The sequence below is a fragment of the Sorex fumeus genome, unplaced genomic scaffold, assembly GCF_029834395.1.
Source record: "Sorex fumeus unplaced genomic scaffold, SorFum_2.1 ptg000008l, whole genome shotgun sequence".
Taxonomy (NCBI): Eukaryota; Metazoa; Chordata; class Mammalia; order Eulipotyphla; family Soricidae; genus Sorex; species Sorex fumeus.
Window position 1 is genome coordinate 74,428,948 of NW_026606065.1, and position 21,669 is coordinate 74,450,616.

The 21,669-nt window shown below is 45.4% G+C and overlaps 1 protein-coding gene across 1 annotated transcript; it reads left to right on the plus strand.

Annotated features, from left to right (window-relative positions):
• The first annotated feature begins 4,179 nt into the window (after nt 1-4,179).
• RGCC (regulator of cell cycle) lies at nt 4,180-19,858 on the plus strand. The gene is made up of 5 exons (XM_056109751.1): nt 4,180-4,678; nt 5,204-5,374; nt 15,850-15,957; nt 17,888-17,950; nt 19,473-19,858. The coding sequence occupies exons 1-5, from the start codon at nt 4,630-4,632 to the stop codon at nt 19,478-19,480; spliced, it is 399 nt and encodes a 132-aa protein (XP_055965726.1). The 5' UTR covers nt 4,180-4,629; the 3' UTR covers nt 19,481-19,858.
• Nucleotides 19,859-21,669: the final 1,811 nt, after the last annotated feature.

The following is a 21,669-nucleotide window of genomic DNA, read 5'->3' on the forward strand; positions in this document are numbered from 1 at the left end:
TCATATGTTGATACAAATAAGATCAATTGAAATTCTCACACATTGTTGGTGGGAGTGACTCATTCCATTGCTTCAGAAAACTGGTAGTAGCTTCAAAAGCTAAACATATGTCTATCCTGTGACTCTGAAATCCACTCTGAGGTGTAAAACCAGGAGAAGTGTGTATTTATGTACACAAAAAGAAATTCATGTACCAAGAAAAAGTTTTCATAGACGCCTTAATGGCTGGAGATAATAAAACCAGTTAGCTTGCAGATATATATCCTAGAGACTCTTAATTATGTACACAAGGAGACTTTCAAGAACATTCATAGCAGCACTATTTATACAACAAAATAACAACTCAAATATCCTCTAGCTGAGGGTAGATTAATACTGTAACAATTTGGTGACTCTTGAGGACATTAAAGGAAAGGAGGCAGAAGGAAAGTAATAGAAAAAAAGAATAGTATAATTCTAAAGGGTTGTTGAACTGAATGAACTAATCCTAGATGACAGGGTTTAGAAGAGGAGTCTCCACAGGATTACTTAAAGTTCTATTGAATGGAAAACTGAATAGAGATCCTTCTGGGGATGATGATAAAATAATGTATCTCAGGCTGGAAGGTATTTACACACCACAATTATGTACTCTTGTATGAGTTATGTCTAATAAGAATTACCTGGCTCGATTAACAAAACATAAACACAGAAGGTTTAACTTGTAACAACATCTTAGTAATCCCTTTATTTAATATCTCTATGGTGAAATACAACAATTTGCACTAATTTTCTTCTAAGGAAACTTTAAAAAATTATTTTGTTAGCAAATTATTGATAACAAACAATATAAAATACATTATTGAAGGGCTTGCTATGGGGGCAGACTTAAGGGTGGTTGGGAATATTGAAGATAATGGTGGAAGGAAGGTGTAATGGTGGTGGGACTGGGTTGGAATATTGAATGCCTATAAGAAATCATCACTGAACAACTTTGTAAATCACAGTGTTTATTCAAAGTGTAGAGGTAAAATTTATATATGTAGGCTTTACTTATTACATGTAAACTCAAAAATATATCAACACAGTATTATTTTAAAAGTTTCAATGACAGATGAGACATGATTATTACTATAACAAGATCCAAGTATAAAATAAAATTTAATGTAGTATACTTTAGAATCTAAGTTAAAAACTTATGTATGAAAATGGTCATTTGAAAATAAAGGCCCTCCCGTTGATCGTCGATTTGCTCGAGCGGGCCCAGTAACGTCTCCATTGGAGACTTTGTTGTTACTGTGTCTGGCATATCCGTAGTTTGCCGGGCTCTCCGAGAGGTGCGGAGGAATCGAACTCGGGTCGGCCATGTTGGCCGCGTGCAAGGCAAACGCCCTACCCGCTGTGCTATCGCTCCATACAATGAAAATATTGTATTTTTAAAATTTTCTTATTTTCATAGGTAAGTAAAGGTAAAGGCCCTCCTGTTGATCATCGATTTGCTCGAGCGGGCCCAGTAACGTCTCCATTGGAGACTGTGTTGTTACTGTGTCTGGCATATCGAATACGTCACGGGGAGCTTGCCAGGCTCATATAATCACAAATTGGCTCTTACTGATTTATTTTTCTGATCATTCTATTTGTCATTTCTTAAAGTTTTGTTGGAATAAGCAGTAGAAAGTAAATTTTTTATGTGTCTAAGGAGGGAGATTGGGATTGGGAGAGAAACTGGAGATATTGGTGGAGGGAAGGTCACACTGATGGTGTTGGAACACTAAGTGCTTGAAACAACTGTATAAAGAACAACTTTGTAAATCACCGTGTTTTTAATAAAAATTAATTTAAAAAGAATTTCTGAGAGACAACAAAAATCAGTGCATGTGAACGAATGGTGAGTACACAGTGTTATTTCCCAATCCTCTACGTACCCTAATTGGGGGGCGGGGGAGGGAGAGAGAGAGAGAGAGAAAGAGAGAGAGAGATGCAATTATCCTCCACACGTAAAGTGACATCCATTCTAGAGGCACTACTTGGAGTTGGCTCCATGCCCATCCATCTCCCCAGTGCTCGGGCAAGTTCTTTCACATTGGCGGACAGCTGACAGCTGACAGCATTCTCTCCTGGTGGGACTCTCAGGAAATTGTCACTGTCACTCTCAGTAAGTTGTCATGGCTGTTATAAAGTGGGCTGCTTTGTCTCTTTACAATAGCCAGAAACTGGAAGAAACCTGAATGCCCAAGAACAGATGACTGGTTAAAGAAACTTTGGTACATCTACACAATGGAGTACTATGTAGCTCTTAGAAAAGATGAAGTCATGAAATTTACATACAAGTGGTACAATATGGAAAGTATCATGCTAAGCGAAATGAGTCAGAAAGAGAGGGATAGACATAGAAAGATTGCATTCATCTGGGGGATATAAAGTAACAAAGTATGAGATTAATACCCAAGAATAGCTGAGATCAGCACCAGGAGGATTACTCCATAACTTAGAGGCCAGCCGGGTATCCTAGAGGAAAGGGCTGTTCAGATAGAGAAGGGAGCACCAAATAAAGGATGTTTGGAGGATCCTCCCAGGAGGGGAGATGCATGTAGAAAGTAGACTATGGATTGAACATGTTTGCCACTCAATGCCTCTTTTGCAGACCACAACACCCAAAAGGAGAGAGAGAACACAGGGGATTGCCCTGCCACAGAGACAGGGGGGATGGGGGGATGGGGGTGGGAGGGATATTATCCATGGTGGTGGAAAATGGGCACTGGTGGAGGGATGGGTATCTGATCATTGTATAATTGAAACCAAAGCACAAAAAATTGTAAATCTACAACTTTAAAAAAAATAAAATAAAATAAAGGGGAAAAAAAAAGTGGGCTGCTTTGTAGGACCTTTAGAAGATCAGTTTGGTCCCTACCTCCAAGTTCCAGGGACAGAACCCAGGGTCCGCACTCTGCCACTACTGAGTTAGACTCATTCTGTAGCTGGGATGGCCCGTGTAAGATGGGTTGAAGTCTGCCCCCCTGCTCCTCAGCCCTGGGCCTGCCAGAGTTGCTGTTGGAAGTCTTCCTGGGCTCAGTTCAAGAGAGGTTGTGTCTGAGTTAACCCAGGACATCACCCACCAGCCGGAGTAATGGGCAAGTCAAAAAGAATGATGGAAGGAATGAGGTGACTAGGAACTAACTTAAAAGGGGAGATGGGGGGAATGAGAAAATGAAAGATGAGCCAGCCTTGCGTTGTTGCTTCAAAGACCGGGCTGCCTGCTCACCGCTCAGGAGCCTCTTCCTGGCGCCTAACTGTAGAGGGCGGGAGGAAGGGGGAGGTGCGCTGACGCCTAAGGAGGCTCCGAAGCCGGCAGCCCTACCTTTCCACTGTTTCAGACTGGCTGTGCCTCAGTTTCCTGGTCTACAAAACAGAAATGTAATTCCAATTTCTAGGATGGGGATGAGCTTTGGTCACGGTGCTTGCATGAAGAGTCAGGTGCTGGTACTTGACACCTAAGGAGTTCCCCCTTTGTGCGTTAATCTCATCAGCAATGCCCAATGGAACTTTCTGGAATCACGCCTATTCAACACTTGAAATGTAAAAGGGAGGGCGGGATTGCAAGCTTTTGTTTTATTCGATTTCACTGCTTTCCATTTAAAAAGAGATTTGTGGTAAAGTGGCACAGCATCCGGCAACATCGCGGCCAGGGGCTGAGAGTGCTGAGAGTAGCTCGCCCCGCTGCCCACGTAGCAGGGCAGGGCGGTGCATTTCGGGGGACACGGAGAGAGGCACGGGATTGCGCTGCCTCTATGCAGTACTCCCATCCTGGGACAGGCACCCCGAGGAATAGAATCAAAGCTGGTCGTGAACGCTCCACCGATTCTGTCCTCACCCCACTCTCTCCTCTCCTCTCCTCTCCACGCGTCCTGAAGTCGGGAACGAGGGTGGAGACGCACGCGAAGAGCCCTTTGCGCTCACAGCACCCGTCTGGGTCTCCCCACGGCCCGCCGTGACTTTGTCCTTCGCCGCAGCAGCCGGATGGCTCAGCCTTTCCGCTCCACGGAGGAGGAGCTGGAGGTAGCACCCAGCGGGGGAGCCAGACAGCTCCCGTAGAGTCGGAAACTTGGGGTGGGGGTGAAGGTGGGGAGGTTCTGATGACGCCGCAGACGTGGGCCGGGTTGTCAGGGCTCGCGAGAAAGTGGCGGGTAAATATTTGCGACTGTAACCCGGGCTGCGGCGACTGCTCGTCGCTGCGGTTCGCAGGCGGGCGCGTGGCGAGGGCGGCGCCGGCGGGACAGGGGCGTCCCCGGAGCAGCGACGAGGCCCCGCCCCGTCCCCGTCCCGCCTCCGCCCGCGGCTATAAGGACGAGGGGCTCGCGAGTGGCCGGCGCTGGGCAAAGAACAGGCGAGCGCACCCTGCGGCCACCGCAGCCGGGAGCCCCGAAGCCAGCCGCCAGCAGACGCGCTCTCCGAGCCCGGGTGGACGCGGTGTCCTCCCTGTGCGCGGGTCAGACGCACTTCCTGAGCCCGGGTGGACGAGGTGTCCCCCCTGTGCGCGGGTCAGACCCGCTCTCCGAGCCCGGGTGGACGCGGTGTCCCCCCTGTGCGCGGGTCTCTGAGTGCAGCAGGTCCTAGGACGCGTCCTGAACGCGCACCCGGCCGAACCTCCCCATGAAGCCGTCAGCCGCGCAGGGCAGCCAGGCCACCCCAGCGGCCGCAGGTGAGTCCACGGCAGCACTGGGCATGCATGCATGCAGGTGGAGGGCGAAAGAAGAGGCAGCCGCGGTCGGCCCGTTTGCGTCCCTTCCCTCTGTCGTCGCGCTTGCCACCTTGCGCCCTGGCGGGTTCGACTCCGCCCGCCACGCGCGACGGGGAGGACAGAGTCCAGGGCTGCGTCCCCGGCGCGTCCGTCCTGACCTCGCTGCTCGCGGTCCGAGCGAGCGTGGGAAAGAGTTGGGGCGCGCTCAGGAGCTGGCGTGACCTTTGATCAGCAACCTCACCGCGTTTGCTTATCGCCAAAATGAGCGGGAGAGCCGAGCGCGCTCTGGGGGAGGCGGGTTGGAAGGGTTCAACGGTTCCTGGTGATAAGCAGCCCGGGGGGGTGGCACCTGGCGAGCGCGCGCTGCTGATCAGGAAATCCCCAGCGTGGGAATTGGGGTGCCGGTGGGGGACCACCAGCAGGAGGGACCCAGAGAGCCACTCACCTGAGCGTCCCCTCCCCTCCCGCCCGGCCCCTGCCCCACAGCCCCGGCCGCCGAGGACCTAACGGACGCGCTGTGCGAGTTTGACGCCGTGCTGGCTGACTTCTCGTCGCCCTTCCACGAGCGCCACTTCCACTACGAGGAGCACCTGGAACGCATGAAGCGGCGGAGCAGCGCCAGCGTCAGTGACAGCAGCGGCTTCAGCGACTCGGAGAGTAAGTGTGGGCCCCTCCAGGTCGATGCGGGGAGACTGACTGGGGGGCTCCAGGGAACCCCGCCCACCGCCAAGCGCGACGCGGGGTCTCTGCTCCTCCGTCCATCGAAGGATGGAAGCCAAAGCGGGAAGGTGGGCAACTTGGTCCAGATTCCAGAGATCAATGTGGCCCAGAGGGTCATGGGAGGTTCCGGGGGATCTTCTGGTCTACCTGCTTCCTGCAGGTGTCTCGACCACGGAAGGTTTAAAGAGTTGAGTCTGGCTCATGAGCTGGGGGTGGCCTTTGATCTACAACCTCACCCCGTTTCCTTCTCGCCAAAATGAGCGGGAGAGTGGAACACATGGGGGTGTGGGTGGTGCTCATCTGCAACCTCATCCCCTTTGCCCCAGCTCAGCTAGACGTTTCTCCTGGTGGTTTCCTGGGATGTGGAGCCAGAGCCACAAGAATGGGGGTGGGGAGAACATTTGTGGAATGTTTTGTAAGCTGTTGCTCTCAGGACTTCTGAAACAACTTCTTGCCCTTGCTTCTGGCCCGGAGAGCTCCTGGGCTTGCTCTTCATTGCCTGCAGTTCTGAAAGCTCGTCCAAGAGCCTGCTAAGTTCAACTGTTTTAGAGAGTGCCCCTCTTTGTACAGACAGGTGCACCGAGAGGCTGGTAGCATTGCTCTCTGGCTCTACTGTTCCAACCCTGAGCGCTGGAGGGGGAGCCAGAGAGTCCCAAGGTTCCTCCTGGTGAGTTTTTCTCATCGTGGAGGGTCTCTGTCCTAAGCCAAGGTGGGAGAGGTACAACAGCGTTTGCCAGTGTGTTCTGTAAGAATTCTGGATGCTTGGATGCCAAACAGCAAATTGTGTGACTTTAATACTTCAAACCATGTGCTATGTACTACTTTTTCTAAGTGAATTGTAAACTCTTTGAATTTCTTCTTTTTCTTTTCTGGTTCTTTAAGTGTGGTTCACTGAAATGGCCTGAGGATGCCATACTGGGGATCACTCCTGGCCACCCTAGCAGAGCAGAGATGCTGGGGGGACCACTGGGAATCAAACAAACTGGGGTTAACTGTGTGCAAGGCACGTGCCTTAAACCCTGCTCGATCTCTTAGTTCTTTCCTCAGCATTATCCTTGAGACTTCAATCCCTGGGATGGGTTACACTCGTGACTGTCACCCTTTTTCTCCCCCTGACTCAAGAAGTAAAAGCAGTAACCTTTTCCTGTAATTCACTTCTTTGAAAATCTGAATCACTCCCTTGTTCCAGGGCAAAAATATAATCCAACAATTAAACACAAGCTGCCCTCCTGAAAAGGGATAAAGGGCACTCACCACCCTTTGCCGGGTGTTAGAAACTCGAGTTCCAGTTAGAGTTTCCTTGGCAGCCCTGCCCAAGCATTAGACCTAATTGCAGCTTTTGGGGTGAAAGGGGATAGAATTGTGTGTGGTTAATTTTCTATTTTGTATTTTTGGATTTGGTTGCTAATCATGAGGTTACTTGTTTCCGAATTCAAGGGAAAGTTTTTATTTTTTATTTTTGAAACTTGTCACAATATCTGTGGCCAATTTAAATATGACTCCTCCTGGGGCATGGAGCAAGTTATTCATCAAACACAAATTGTCTCCCCAAAAGGAAAGAAAGCTGGGACAGTCTGTGCTGCTCTATTGCAAAGAACAACTTTCTACGCTGCATCTGCAGTTAGCTGAGTATGGCTTGAGTTCACCCATTCATGGGTGATTGCAATTCTCTCTGGGTAGGATTTCAGATCTTGGATCTGCTTCCAGTGGCCTCAAAAGGAAGACACTGGAAACACATTCTTGATGATTTTGAGGAGATATTTGGAATAGTCTCTAGTTTTTCTAGGCTCTGTTTGTATTTTGCTTTCTACTGTTATAGTTAATGGTTATACTAACCCTTAGTTTAGGGGTTAGAGAAGTAATGGGGAAGGTATAAAGAACAGTCCAGTGATGTTGTTTCTATAGTGGAGTATGTCTTACATAACACTGAAAAACTAGGCAAGAGAGATAGCACAGAGGTTAAGGTAGCCAACACTGGTTCTGTCCCCAGTACTGCACAGGGTACCTTCAGACCTGCCAAGAGTGACCCCTGAGCACAAAACCAAAAGTAAGCCCTAAGTACTGCTGGATATGACGCCAAAACAAAAACACAAACAGAAAAGTAAAATAAGAATGGGTGGATAGCAAAATGTGTTTTTAATTGCCTTCAAAAATTAAGCACTTTTTTTTTTTTTGCTTTTTGGGTCACACCCAGCGATGCACAGGGGTTACTCCTGGCTCTGCACTCAGGAGTTACTCCTGGCGGTGCTCAGGGGACCATATGGGATGCTGGGAATTGAACCTGGATGGACCGCATGCAAGGCAAACGCCCTACCTGCTGTGCTATCCAGCTCCTTTTGCACTTTTTTTGCTAAAAATAACATTTACTTTAAAAGACATTTAAAATAAAATATAAAATCAAAATAGAGAAACTGAGAGAACACATATATGATTTCTACATATGATAATGGATTTGTAACAACAATGTGTAAAGTAGTTCTATAATTCAGCAATTAAATAAACCAAACAATTCAACTTAAAAACCAGAAAGGGACTTTCATAGGCATTTCTCTAAAGAAGAAAAAGTATACTTTTCTTTTTTTTTTTATAAATATCCAATAAGCACATGAAAAGGAGAGCATAGACATTTGTTACACTCATTTGTCTGCTAATGCTTTTCTATATGAGATCCCACTGAAATGTAGTCCATTGAAAAGGTGTTATGCCACAATGATAATCACAGCAGTGCACCTTTTCTAAGCTTTGTTTTGATTACTACAGTTATTTGTTAGTTCTATTCATGATCTCTTTAAAATGTGCTTTAAATGCTTTATCTCATTGATCCCAACCCCAGCCCTGTAAGGGAGGCACACCATTTTTATGATAAAGTAGCAGAACCATGTTTTTCTCAAAGAAGATCACACAATTAAACACAAGCTACCCTCATGAAAAGGGATAAAGGGCACTTGCCACTCTTTGCTGGGTATTAGAAACCTAAGTTCCAGTTAGAATTTCCTTGACAGCCCTTCCCAAATATTAGACCTAATTGCAGCTTTTGGGGTGAAAGGGGAAAGAATTGTGTGGTTAATTTTCTATTTTTTATTTTTGGACTTGGTAGGCATGCATTCTAGCTCTTTGAGCTATCTTCCACTTATCTTCCCAGACCAAGATAAGAGACTTAATAAGGAAATAATTCTTCCTATTCTCTTCTTTTAAGTTCTCCTAAGATGCAAAGGATTCCAAAAAAAAAAAAAAAAGTTACAGGGTAACTCCACACTCCAATGACATTCATATGGTTGGGATGTTGACCAAAGTTGCCTGTTATCCCCACAGACTTGGATTCCCACAAGTAGTTTCAGGCATGTATGTGGGAGTCATTTTCACCTCAGCAGTAAAAAGGTGGTGCAATTAAAAGTGAGGGCATTGTGCAAATTTGCATTTCATTTATTGTAAACATCATTGACTTGATTTTATTTTAAAACACATGTTGTTTTCCCCTTGTACTTTCAAAGTAAATGCACAGCACGACTTCTCCAATGTATGTAGTAAAAATTTAACTGGTAGTTAGTAAATTTTAGCCAATTTGCTAATTAGTGTTCTCATAGATTTACAGAACGTTTGTGATATTAACATGAACTCAAGAAAGGTGGGATGCACTTATGTCTTCCATGCATCGGAGTTTTTTTCTCTCTTTTTTTTTCTTTTTTGGGTCACACCCGATGACGCACAGGGATTACTTCTGGCATTGCACTCAGAAATTACTCCTGGCAGTGCTCAGGGGGCCATATGGGATGCTGGGAATTGAACCTGGGTTGGCCACGTGCAAGGCAAACGCCTTACCCGCTGTGCTATTGCTCCAACCCTGCTTTGGAGTTTCAGGAGTTTCACGTACCTCTTTTCCTTTGAGATAGGAAATGTCTTGCCATTTCACTGGAATCGTCTGAAATCACAATGCTAGGGGCTATGAAGATAGTTCAGGTTTATTTTAGGGAAGGAGGATCTGGCTTCTTTAGCATGTGCACGACTGAGAACATTGCTGTATGTCTATTTAGACTGTTCTGGCCTGGTCTTGGTAAGGAAGACCTTATGGGCCTCATGCTGGTTTAACAGGAAGCTTCTTTGATGATGAGGTTCAGATGCTACTGATATTGCAGGTTGAGCTTTTTCTGAGAAAGTGAGGAGCCAGGAGTGTCAGGAGGCCCTGGCACTATGTGAAGAGTAGCAGATGGGTGACAGGTGTCACTTGGATGGGTAACCTGTGAAGGAAAGTGTCTAGTGGGACTGAGCCCCCAAGAGAAGATGGGGAACAGGTGATGCTGAGGAATGGGTTTCATTCTTCTTGACTCCCCCTGGGATGAGGCTCAAAGCACTGAGATTTCCGAGGAGGCACTCCACTGCCCCACACCCATACACACAGACACCATTCACTGTGGCCAAAGGCAAACAGGTCCAAGGCTTTCTTTTCCTCAGTTAATTACATAGCTTGCTGGCCTTAAACATGTGGGATTGTTCTATATTTACAGCAGCTGGGCAAGGTTTACTGTCTGTGGTTTGACTTTTCTCTGGAGAAGCACATGTTGGTACTAACCTGAAATTACCTTTCCTCCACCCCCAGACTGAAAAAGCTCACCTACCTATTCAGCAGGCCTCTTTTTTCACCACCGAGTTTTCTCAAGGGCATTGAATGCTCTTAGTGTGAGATGTATTTGAGTCACCTCCATTTCTTTGGACAGTGCCCTAGAAAATGAACATGAGATTCTTGCTCCAGGACTGTCTAAATGGGCTTTGAGATCCTTCTGACCTAGGACTTTAAGGCTGATTGACGTGGATGTTGTCAGGTCCTAAACTATCTAGTTGAGCCACCTGCAGAGGTTCCCCTAATCATCACTGTTAAGTGTCTCCATCCACTGTTAGTAGTGGGCGGGGGTAGTAATCCCTTCATAGACTAGCAGAGACACTATAGTTTCAGACCAACTGTTACTTGACAAGGAAGAGAGTTCCAGGAAAGTGAAAGAATGGGAAATCAGTCTGAGCTTTTCATCTATCACAATGCTTGACAGGAGGTCTCACTTATTGGAGGTGCTTAATAATGCTGTGGAAAGAGAGTTTGTTGGATGAAGGGTAAGGGAGGCTTAGAGCTTAGGGACTACTGTGTTGGTGGCTTAGCCATGGGAAGTTTGTTCTACATTACCTCTGAAGATGAACTTGTCTTAGAATTTTGCTACTGTCTGAAGAAGGGGAGGCAGCCTAGGCCTAGAATCATAATTTTTATTATTCTCTATGGAGATTTTTCTTCCTCTGGGCATGTCTTTATTTTTCCATGACTTTTGAGTAAAAGCATGATAATTGTATGGAAGAACAACCCTGCTGATGAAGAAACTAAGACTCTGAGGGGAAGGGGGAAGGGATTTACTTGGGCTCCGTGGAGGATGCACATCCTAATGGACACAGAGTAACTCAGGGGCTGGTGAAGGTCTCCTTTCCAACATTTTAAGTGAATGACACAAGTTAAATATCACCACTGGAGGGAACTAAACTCTGGGAAGATTTGGTCCAGGATGATGTGGGTTCATTTTATTTTTGGAGGAGCGGGGTGGGGTTTGGGTCATAACCAGTGATGCTAAGGAATTACTCCTGGCTCTACACTCAGGAATTACTTCTGGCAATGTCTGGGGGAACATATGGGAAACAGGGATCAAACATGGTTTGGCCGTACGCAAGGGAAATGCCCTACCCACTGTACTATCACTCTGGCCCTGGTTTGTTTCCTTTTGAAGGTTGAACATTCAGGGTCTGGACTCAAGCCTAGTCCAGATTGTGTAGTGGAATTTGCGGGAAGGGAGAAATACCCAGGTGTGGCATGATCCTGCATGCATGCTAGTCTGTCTATATTGGGGTGTCAGGAGAAAGGAGATGTGGTGAGACACTGTATTGACCTGCATGCATGTGTGTATATTAAGTGGCATATTGTTTTTTTCTCCCGCTTAGTGAAAGCAGCATGAGTTCATTACTTGCAAGAAGCAATACTTTTTATCTTTTCACTAGTTAGGTTTATGATGGACTCTACCTGTCCCATAAAAGTCAGTTTGTCCACATATTTACTGGATTTTTTTTTAACTTGAGTCAAGAAGGCACTTAGCACCAGGCCTTAAAGAGTAAGAAGTAATCCTTGGTGATGTCCTGACTTATTCTCTATGAAGTCTCCCCAAGTCCTGTATTTCTTGAATTGACAATTGACACTAGTTTTATTTTTTGCTACCATTTTGCAATGGACTTTTCCATGCCCAGATCATTCCTTCAGTGAAAACTTAATAGCATTTTATCTATTTCCCTTTGAGGCTCTCTGTGTGTGTGAGTGAGTGTGTGTGTATGTATGTGTGTGTGTGTGTGTGTGTGTGTTTTCCAAAGGTTGAGGATAAATCTCTTGCCAGAGAGTTGTGGCAAAAGAGATATGAAATCCAGAGTCAGGGCATGGATCCAGAATGATGCAGGGTGTGGTGAGGTGTGGGGTGGAACTGGTCCTCAAGGGCAACTGCTCCTAAGAGATAAAGCACAGAGGTGCGGCCCTGAGAACTGGGTCAGTGATGGGTGTGATGATCGATATGCCAAAAACAGTAACAACAAGTCTCACAATGGAGACGTTACTGGTGTCCACTGAAGCAAATTGATGAACAATGGGAGGACAGTGCTACAGTGCTAATCTTACCTCCTCTTCTCCCCGCAAGTGTCTCAGTCTCTTTTTGTGGTGATTTTGCTGCTTGTTTGTGCTGCTCTGCTGGAGGTCTGCTGAGGGCTGGGTGCTTGCCTGTGCAGAAAGACGTTCTTTTAAGAAAATCCAGGTCACTACAGGGGTGGCACAACTGGCAAGGCAAGTATATGTGCTCCCAACCCAGAGCCAGAGTACAAACTCCTGAGAAATATTCACAGGAGGGTTACCCAAGATGAGTGGCATGGAACATGGAGCTAAAGTGATTTTTAAAAAGTATTTTTTGTTTCCGACTGGGGATTACTCTTACCTCAGTGTTCAGTGCTCACTCTGGGAATTTTTTAGAGGGATCGTGTGGTGCTGGGATAGAACTGGGACTCCTGCATGCCAAGCTTGCACTCCAGCTTGTTGAACTGTCTCCTCGGTCTTAAACTGGTTTCTTTATTCACAAGACTTCTCAGGGCTGCTAGAAAAGCAATAACTATTGGAATCTCCAAAGATACTCAGTGTTTCTCAAACTTCATGGACCAGACATGTCTTTTTTTTTCAGAGGATCTTTGTTCTGGAGAATCTAATTTTGGGGAAATGTGAAATATGAACTTCAGAGTTTTGGACCTCAGTGGGTGTTAATCATCAAAACCCCTAGGAATGATTACAGTTCTTTTAATGACCTGGGCTGAACTCTGAAAGAAGAAAAGATTGTGAGTAGTGGGCATGTTTGGAAAATGAGGTGTAAATCACAAAGACAGTGACCAGAATCACCAAGTCAAAGGAAAGTGGAAGGAAGGAGAGGCAGGTGAGTTGCCTGAGAACATAAAGCAACCTGTCAGGAAGAAAGAAAATGAATTCTTTCAAAATCAGAAAACTCCGTTTCTGAAAACCCTTTTTCATTATGGGAAGCTCTTATAACTAATATATAATTCATGTTCATTGGTGGGGGTGGGCCACACCTTGCATTGCTCAGAGACCACGCCTGGTGATATGGGGACCATAAATGCAAGGCATAGGTCCAGAGCAACAGTACAGCGGGTCGGGCATTTGCTTTGCTTGTGGCTGACCCAGCATCCAATACAGCCCCCGGAGCACCACCAGGAGTAATTCCTGAGTGCAGAGCCAGGAGTAACACTGAGTGTAGAATATAGAACCAGGAGTAACCATTGGATTATTGGTTAAACCCCACACCCCCATAAAAAAGATGCCAGGGATAGAACCTGAGTTGGCTACATGAAAGGCAAATGCCCGACCCACTGAGTATCTCTCCTGTTACTCATGTTGATTTTGAATGAAGGGGACCAAAGAAAGATGTTTCTGTTGCTTGAAAAGCTGATCATAATTATATGAAGCAAGCCCCAAGCAGGAGTGGGGCCCTTAGGTTTCAGCTGTTCTGTCTCACCTAAAGATCCTTCCCTCATCCTTCTGTGCTGTAACTGGGGCTGGCACTGAGTTTTGCTTCAGCCAGGAAGGCTGTTTCCTTGTGACCTCAGTGACCACATCCTGCTTCTGCTGCCTGCTCAGATTTAGAGCCGGTGTGTGGATGTGGCCCCGCTACCAACCAGCATTTCCTGTCTGGGTCCCAGTCACATGGTCGGTCTGACAGTGGTTGGTTTTCTTCTTCTTGGCAGGATTTAGGAAAATGGGACCTTAGAACTACAGAGCTGGATGGGGCTTTGGCATGATTCAGTCCTTTCTATCTCATCACTGAGTAAGCTGAGACCAAAGATGCTGTCTTGTTTGAGGACCTCCAAGTCCTTAGAAGCTGTGTGGGTCTGACTCCTGGCAGAGCCTGTTCCCTGGCACTTGCTTTTGTCTTTGGAGGTTTTTGGGGAATAGAGAAAGACATTCACTCACAGGAAGGGTCTGTCAGACACATCCTCCATGAGAAGAGTCTGTATCTTCCACTCTCTTGTTTCCCCAGGAGTAGGCTCTCGGGAAACCAAGACTGGGTCTCTTGAGTTGACCCAGGGAAGATCATAAAGTTCTGGGCTCCAGCTTTGTATGTTAGCAGGTTCAGCAGGCATAAGAAACTGTATTTCCTTATGGGCCCTCCTAAGTGGTGCTCAGGAGATCAGGGTTCCCTCCCCGAGATTCTCAGCCAGCTGGGCAAGTGGATCAATTCCAGGACTTGGGGATGTGGTGCTGCTTGGGGTCTGTGATGCCAGAGATTGCCAGGGCCAGCCTGGCTGCATTTGGGGCCATACCTGGTGGTCACTGGGAGACTGCGGTGCTGGGGATTGAACAAGGGTTCGTGGTATGCAAACTATGTGCCTTTACATATGTGCCATCCTATGTCTGAGTCCTTGGAAGGGATGTGTTTTGCTTATTTGTTTGTTTTGAGGGAGGCACACCTGATAATGACTGGGGATTATTATTTCTGACTCTGAATCCAGGAATTACTCTTGGCAGCGCTTGGGGAACTATATGGGACGCTGGGGATCAAACCTAGGTCAGCCACATGCCAGGCAAATGCCCTACCTGCTATACTCTTGCTCTGGCCCCAGGAATATATTTTAAAGAGTCATAACTCCATATATCTTAAATTCCAAACCAATTCATGTCTCTCACCACGTGCTAGAGAAGTTGTGCATTATGCAAAGGACAGAGGGCTTCTTTCTGACCTTTGCAGAGGATGCTGGTATGGGAATGCAGTTCCTGTCATGTCCTTCATCTTCATAGAATCAAGAGTTTGTGATGTGCCTGCTGGGGCACATGCACTGACTGACACATATACAGGCCTGTCACTCAAATCATTTTGTGTCATGAATCTGTAAAATCTAGATATGATCTTGTTTTTTACAAATAAATTTATGACTCTTGCTCCTTTTAGAGATAAGATGTTGGTTATCAATAGACCATAGAACAAAAACCATTTCTATTTTTTGTTTGCATTTCATTTCATTTCATCATCCTGTTATTCGTCGATTGCCTCGAGCATGCCCCAATAACGTCTCTTTCATCCTAGCCCTGAGATTATATTCAAGGCTCTTTAGGAGAATGAGACCCATCATTGTTACTGGTATTTGGCATATTTGGTATGCCACGGGGAGTTTGCCAGACTCTGCCCTGTGGGCAGGCTACATTCGATAGCCTGCAAGTTTGTCCAAAGTAGGAATGAGATAATAAGATGTCATAAAAAAGATGTCCTGATAAGATGTTGTGTGGCCGCATTCGCATTCGCGGCCGCGCGGTTCCGGGAGCTGGATTTTATAGTCTCTGATTCTTGGCCGTTGATGGGATTACACAGCGCCAGGGGCCCAGGTGGTGGGTGTGACCCCCGCCTACTGGAATTTGGAGGATCTGGGTGGAGGATGCTCGACTCCAATCCGAGTAGGCTTGGAGATCTCGGCCCCGGAACCCGCGTGGATTTGTTCCTCTGCCAGTACCTTCATGTGTGCGGAGAGTGGTCTCAGCATGGTGGTGGCTGGTGTAATGGATCTGTTGAACTCAGAGAGACAGAGCAGTCTTAGAAAGTGGTTAAAATGTGTGCAGGCTGGCTATCTGATCCTTAAGAGGTAGGAATTTGTATGCATATTTTGTTTTATTTAGGTACCATACCCAGTGTCGCTCAGGGGCTACTCCTGGCTCTGTGTTCAGGGACACTGACTCCTGGCAGTGCTTGGGGATCATGCAGGGCTGATGATCAAATTGACGCTGACTGCATGCAAAGTAAGACCCTTGTACTATTTCTATGGCCCCCCATTTCTAAGAAATTGGTTTTCTTTCCTGAAAGGTGCTGATTCACTGTATAGGAACAGCTTCAGCTTCAGTGATGAAAAACTGAATTCTCCAACGGACTCAACCCCAACCCGGCTCTCTCCCACTGTTCCTCCCAGGAAAGGTAAAATCTTTGGCTGGAGTGTGTCTGTGCATTTTTCTCCCATTTCCCTTTTCAGTCTCTTCTTTCTTCCCTTTACTCCTAACCAATCTCCCCAAACAAAAACTAAAAAGAGAAAATAAAACAGTATTATCTTAGGAGAATCTAGGATATAGTAAATTTATTTCTCAGCAATTTGATCAATGTGAAAAAAATGAAGTCAGATCAATCAGAGGAAGGAAATTGAAATCACAGAGAGAAAGAAAACATGTGGATTGTCGACTCTCTTCTTTCTCCTGGGGCATTCTCAAGACTGTGCCAAATGACAGCCCTCTCCCAGACTGGCTGGTTCTAGAATTGAGGGCTCAGCAGTTCAACTTTGCAGAAAGTAGGATTCTTTTAGTGCATTAACTAATTAACCAATGCTTTCAGATGACCCATTTTGCAATTAACTGAGGTCATCATTATGAGACAAGAGATGATCTAACATGATTCAAAATAGCAGCTCCATGCTGACCCGACTATATTATTAATAGACCAAAAAAGTAGTTAAAGATGCATGAGAGGTTCCTTATTTTTTAGAATTCTGAAAGTATCTCCAGCTAGGAAGCGGAATGTTCTATTATATTGGACAAGTGCCCTTCTGAAAACAAAAGGAACATTTTCCCCACTTACGAAATGTTATACTTGCTGAAAATAGTTGCAGAAGGAATGAAAAAAAGGAACATAGTTTAAAAGAAATATGAACATTCAATATTTTTTTCTCACTCTGATTTGAAGGCAGAATTTCTCTCTTTTGCAAAAGAGACTATTAAAAAACTCTTTTTTCAACATAGCAATGTTAGCAGTCACTGGGGACTCTGCCATTGTCCAGCCCTCAGTCTGTAACGGATCTGTTGAACTCAGAGAGACAGAGCAGTCTTAGAAAGTGGTTAAAATGTGTGCAGGTCGGCTATCTGATCCTTAAGAGGTAGGAATTAAAGAGAGCAAATTAAGCCCTGGTGGCATATTGACTTTAAAAGCTAAGAAAAATGAGATATTTGTTGTCGTGGAGGATCAATTAATAAAAAAATAGCCAGTTATGCATTTTTCGAGGAAGTACAAATACCAAATCCATTTTTATCTCAGGCTATACTGGGAACAGAGTCCTGATGAGGAGCTGCTCTCTTGTATTGACTCCCAACTGGGATGAGATGGTCCTGGATTCTGAAGCCTCTGGTCCCCTTTTTTGTACCGTGTTAACCAGGAACAGTGGCTCTTCATGCATTTCATGCTGGAAGGTTCTCTGAGGCTGTGGGATGTCCTGGAATAGTACAAATAATAATGTATCAGAAAAATGTATCAGGAATGACCAGACCAGAATGTCCGTTCTACTCTGCACATTCACTAAATGTTCACATTCATTTACATTCACTAAATGTTTTTGACTGATAACTGTACCTTATAAATACCCAAACTTTTGATCTTGGGTCACAAAGAGGGCTCAATTGGCTGGAGAACATGTTCTGCATGCAGGAGACCTGTGTTTGATCTCTGGCACTGTATGATCCTCCGAGCGCTGCCAGGAACCTTTCCCAAGGTTCCCTCAGCCCTGAGCTAGAAACAGCCAAAACAAACAAGCACTTTTGATTTCCTCCCTGTCTTGTTATACACCACCACCCCCCCCCCCCCCCCCCCCCAATTTTAAGGCAGTGAAGGAAGATCTTATTTTCAGGTTGCTGGGGCGGAGGTGGGGAGTGATGATCTAAACATTGAGATACACTCAAGCTAGTCTCAGGGTAATTTTCAAGTCCACTGTAAGTAAGCATGAGAGCAGACAGAAACGGTTAGTATAAGACAAGCTTCAAAAAGCGTCTAAAGAGAGGCGCATAAGGAGGTTGCATAATCTTGGGCAACATAGTGGTAGTCACCGGCTGTCTTTGATAGAAACTGAACTTCAACTCTTGTTTTTCAGCCAAACTAGGAGACACAAAAGAGCTTGAAGACTTTATTGCCGATCTTGACAGAACATTAGCAAGTGAGTACCTGCCTGGCATTAAAGCAAAAAAAAAAAAAAAAAAAAAAGTCAAACAGAAATCTAACCAACACTTCTGATAAAGTGCTCTGATGTTTACCAGTGTGCCCAGGGGCAGGAAGTTACATCACAGAACTTCTTTAGCTCAGAAATAAGGCCCTCGTGGTACAAAAAGAAATTCTGAGGTTAAGTCCCACTTATAGCAGAGTGTATCTTTCCAAACAGGGAGACTAGGTCACTAGCAAACAATGGGATTTTGTTTGAGAAATACAGAGGAAAGCAGTTGTTCAAGCCAGAAAGGAGCTTTAACCGAGGAGATTAGCCAGATAGGAGTATGGCCTGTCAGACTTTCAGTGAAGAAATGAGCTATTGACAAATAGCCAGAGAGTTCCATCCTGCCCACCAGGAACTGGTTTGAGTCAGGGGAGTTAGAGTTAGAGCCAGAGGTTATAGGGGTGCTGGCTCTGATTTCCAAAGGGTTGAGCTGTAGAAGAGGGTTAGTTTGGGAGCCTCAGGTCAATCACTGATGGTCTTAGATGAAGCACACAGTACTTCGGTTCTCATCTGGCAGTTACAATCATGGCACCTCCAATTTGTGTGAATGAAAATGTTCAGACCGGAAGAGATCATAACTGCATGAGAAGAGCCAGAGTGGGGGATCCTGAGATCTCTCTATGCCCTTTATTTCAATAGGGGAGGATCGCAAGGGCCAAGAGACCTACTGAGCTGCTGGGAGGGAGGTTTCAATGCAGGGCCTGGGTGTAGCTGCGCAATCCAGAGTTTGTTGTGCTTGTGTGAAACCCTGAGTTCCATCCCCATGAGCGAAGTTTCAGGAAGTCTGCCCTGGGGAGGTCTTGTTTAGTCACAGAGAAGTCTTACAAAATTTTGTCCTGTACCTCAAGCTTTTCCACAAAACAGTTGCTTTTCTAGAAGAAATATTTCTTGTTATACTCTGCTAAGCAGCCAGGTAAAATTAAAGAAAAAAAATCCCAAGGTTTTTCGGGGGAGGATGTGGAGTGGTAGGTTCTTGGGCTGCATGTAGGTGTGCTCAGGGTCTCCTCCTGGCTTTGCACTTAGGAATCCCTTGGAATACCATACAGGATGTTGGAAATCAAGCCTGGACAAGTGTCCTACCCACTGCACTCTCTCTCCAGCCCCCTAAGCTGGTTATTTCAACATAAATCTGCTCCTAACTATCTTTTAGATAGACCTGAATATTAGGTAGAAAGTCCTTGAAGATTTTTATTGTCTATTTTCTCACGTGCTAGACCATTCTACATCAGAAGATGGAGGCTTGTTTTGACAGAGGTTATTATAATTGCAGCATAATTTGTATCAGGCCATATAACAAGCCTTGTCTACTTCATAGAAATTGCAGCCAGCTCCCCAGTCATACCGGTTAATCAGACATACTTTTCATGGGAAGTCTGCCATGGAGTTGGGTGCTTTGAGATGGTGTGAAGTGGATGAGTGTGGCAGTGGTAAACTCTGGCAGTGGATAGTCATATCTACCTCCTGTTTGCAGGTATGTGAAACAGAAAGAAGATGGAGGTCCATTGATTTTAAGGGAGAAGCTGAAGAAAGGTATAAGGACAAGGGAAAACCAGCAACAGACTGTGCTGTGCGAGGAGGGAGAACTCCCTGACCCACTGGACCATCCTATTCCTGACACCTGTCTTTGGATTCATCTCTGGGCAACTTAGACCATGAATTGGACTCTGTTTACTTGCTTACAGTGAATTAGAAAAGACTCTATGCTAATATAGTATTTTCTCTTAAAACATAGCTTTCCTGTAATTTAAAATGCTTTAAAGAACATATTTGTAATTAATTATATATAGTTTGAAACTGTAATATGCTTTTCTCATTATAATATATTTTTGTATACAAATAAAATTTGAACCGGAGCCTGTATTTTATCAGATGTTTCTTTATTTCCACTCAGTATTTTTCAATCCACATAATATTCTAATGGGGACAATATCCCTTTTTGGTTGCTAGCAATTGTAGGTGCTGCTCAATTGTTCTAGTTACCAGAAGGGTTAACTTAGAAAGAAAGTATTGCTTTGAAGCTCATTCAGTACTCTGGAGGGAAATGCTGGTGTCTGAGTATTGGATTGTGGTTTGTTGGAGTGTTTTGTTTTGGGGTCATACCCGACAGCTACTTGAAGCTGTGCGCTTGGGGTTGCTGTAGCTATGGCTTGGGGTACCTTGAGGTTCCAAGGACTAAACTTGGACCTCCCATGTGAAAAGCATGCACTCAGCCTATTGAGCTATCTCTCAACCCCACAAGCATCTTTTGAAAGTGTTCAATCATGGTTTTTAGTGCATTCAATTCTGCCCACATCCCCTTGTCCAGATCTTAGATTATTTCTTGCTACAAGGAAAAAAGGAGCTCAGCTAAAAACGTGAGCTCTATTTTTATTTTTAAAGAAAGACAAGAATGGTTTTGGACAAAAACTTGCCATGTCTGCCATAGAATGTTGAAGACTTGGAAAAATGCAGTTGCCCAAATACCTGCTCTTCGTGTGTAAAGGACAAACTGCCAAAAATCCATAGCTCATCAGAGGTCCTTGGAAAAATACAGTTCAGGAAGGCCTTGCAGCTAATCTCATCCCCCCAGGAGCAACAGCACTCTATCTGAGGACTCCATCCAAGGACATACAGCATGATCCTTGAAAAGGCTGGAGTGATAGTACAGAGGGTAGGGTGTTTGCCTTGCATGTGACCGACCTGGGTTCAATTCTCAGCATCCCATATGGTCCTTCGAGTACTGCCAGGAGTAGTTCCTGAGTACATGAGCCAGGAGTAATGCAATGTGCAATGCCCTGTGCAATGCCGGGTGTGACCCAAAAAGAAAAAAAAACAAAACTATCGATCTTTACATGGAGAGGGTCAGCCCTTGGGCTTTTCTGGAATAGAACAAAACAAAATTGGCTGATGGATATGCAGAGCTGATCTGAAAATATGTTTTCATGTCTGTTTTTTTTTCTTTTAAATTTTTGGCCACACCCAGTAGTGCTCAGGGTTTACTCGTGGTTCTGCACTTGAGGATTACTTTTGGTGGGGTTTGGGGGAATATATGTGGAACTGGGGCTAGAACTCAGGTCAGCTGGGCCATGTGCAAGGCAACTGTCTTACTTGCTGTACTCTCTCTGGACCCAAAATGTGAAAGTATGTTTTGAGTTCTCTGTCTTAACTTCTAGGAGGAATAGTAAAAGCAAAAATGTGATACACCCAGATAAATAGACAATCAATTGCTATCCCAAAGATTCCTCTCCCCACCAGCCTCTGGGACAGGACAGAGGAGGTCCCCAAAGCCTGAGAGTCAACTCATTCACCAGGTGTGAGGCCCAACTGAGCTGGGGACACCTCTGAGTGAGTTGGGGACCTACTGGTATCAATCACAGTTGTACCCCAAGGGTTTATTTTTAGAAATATTCTTCTAGGTTTCAGGTGGGGAAAAGGAGTTTGGACAAGTTCTTTCACATCTCAGAGGTGCTGTATCCTCAACTGGGATGTGATTCCTTGTCTCCCAGAGTCATGTGAGCAAGAGCAAGGAGTGTCAAACACTCCTGGGACTCATCTTCTAGGTCTCTTCTTTCTCCTCTTCCCCCACTTTCTCCTCCTCTTCCTTGTCCTCCTCATTCTCCTCTTCCTCTTCTTCCTCCTCCTCCTCCTCCTCCTCCTCCTCTTTCTCCTCCTTTTCATTTCACAAGAGC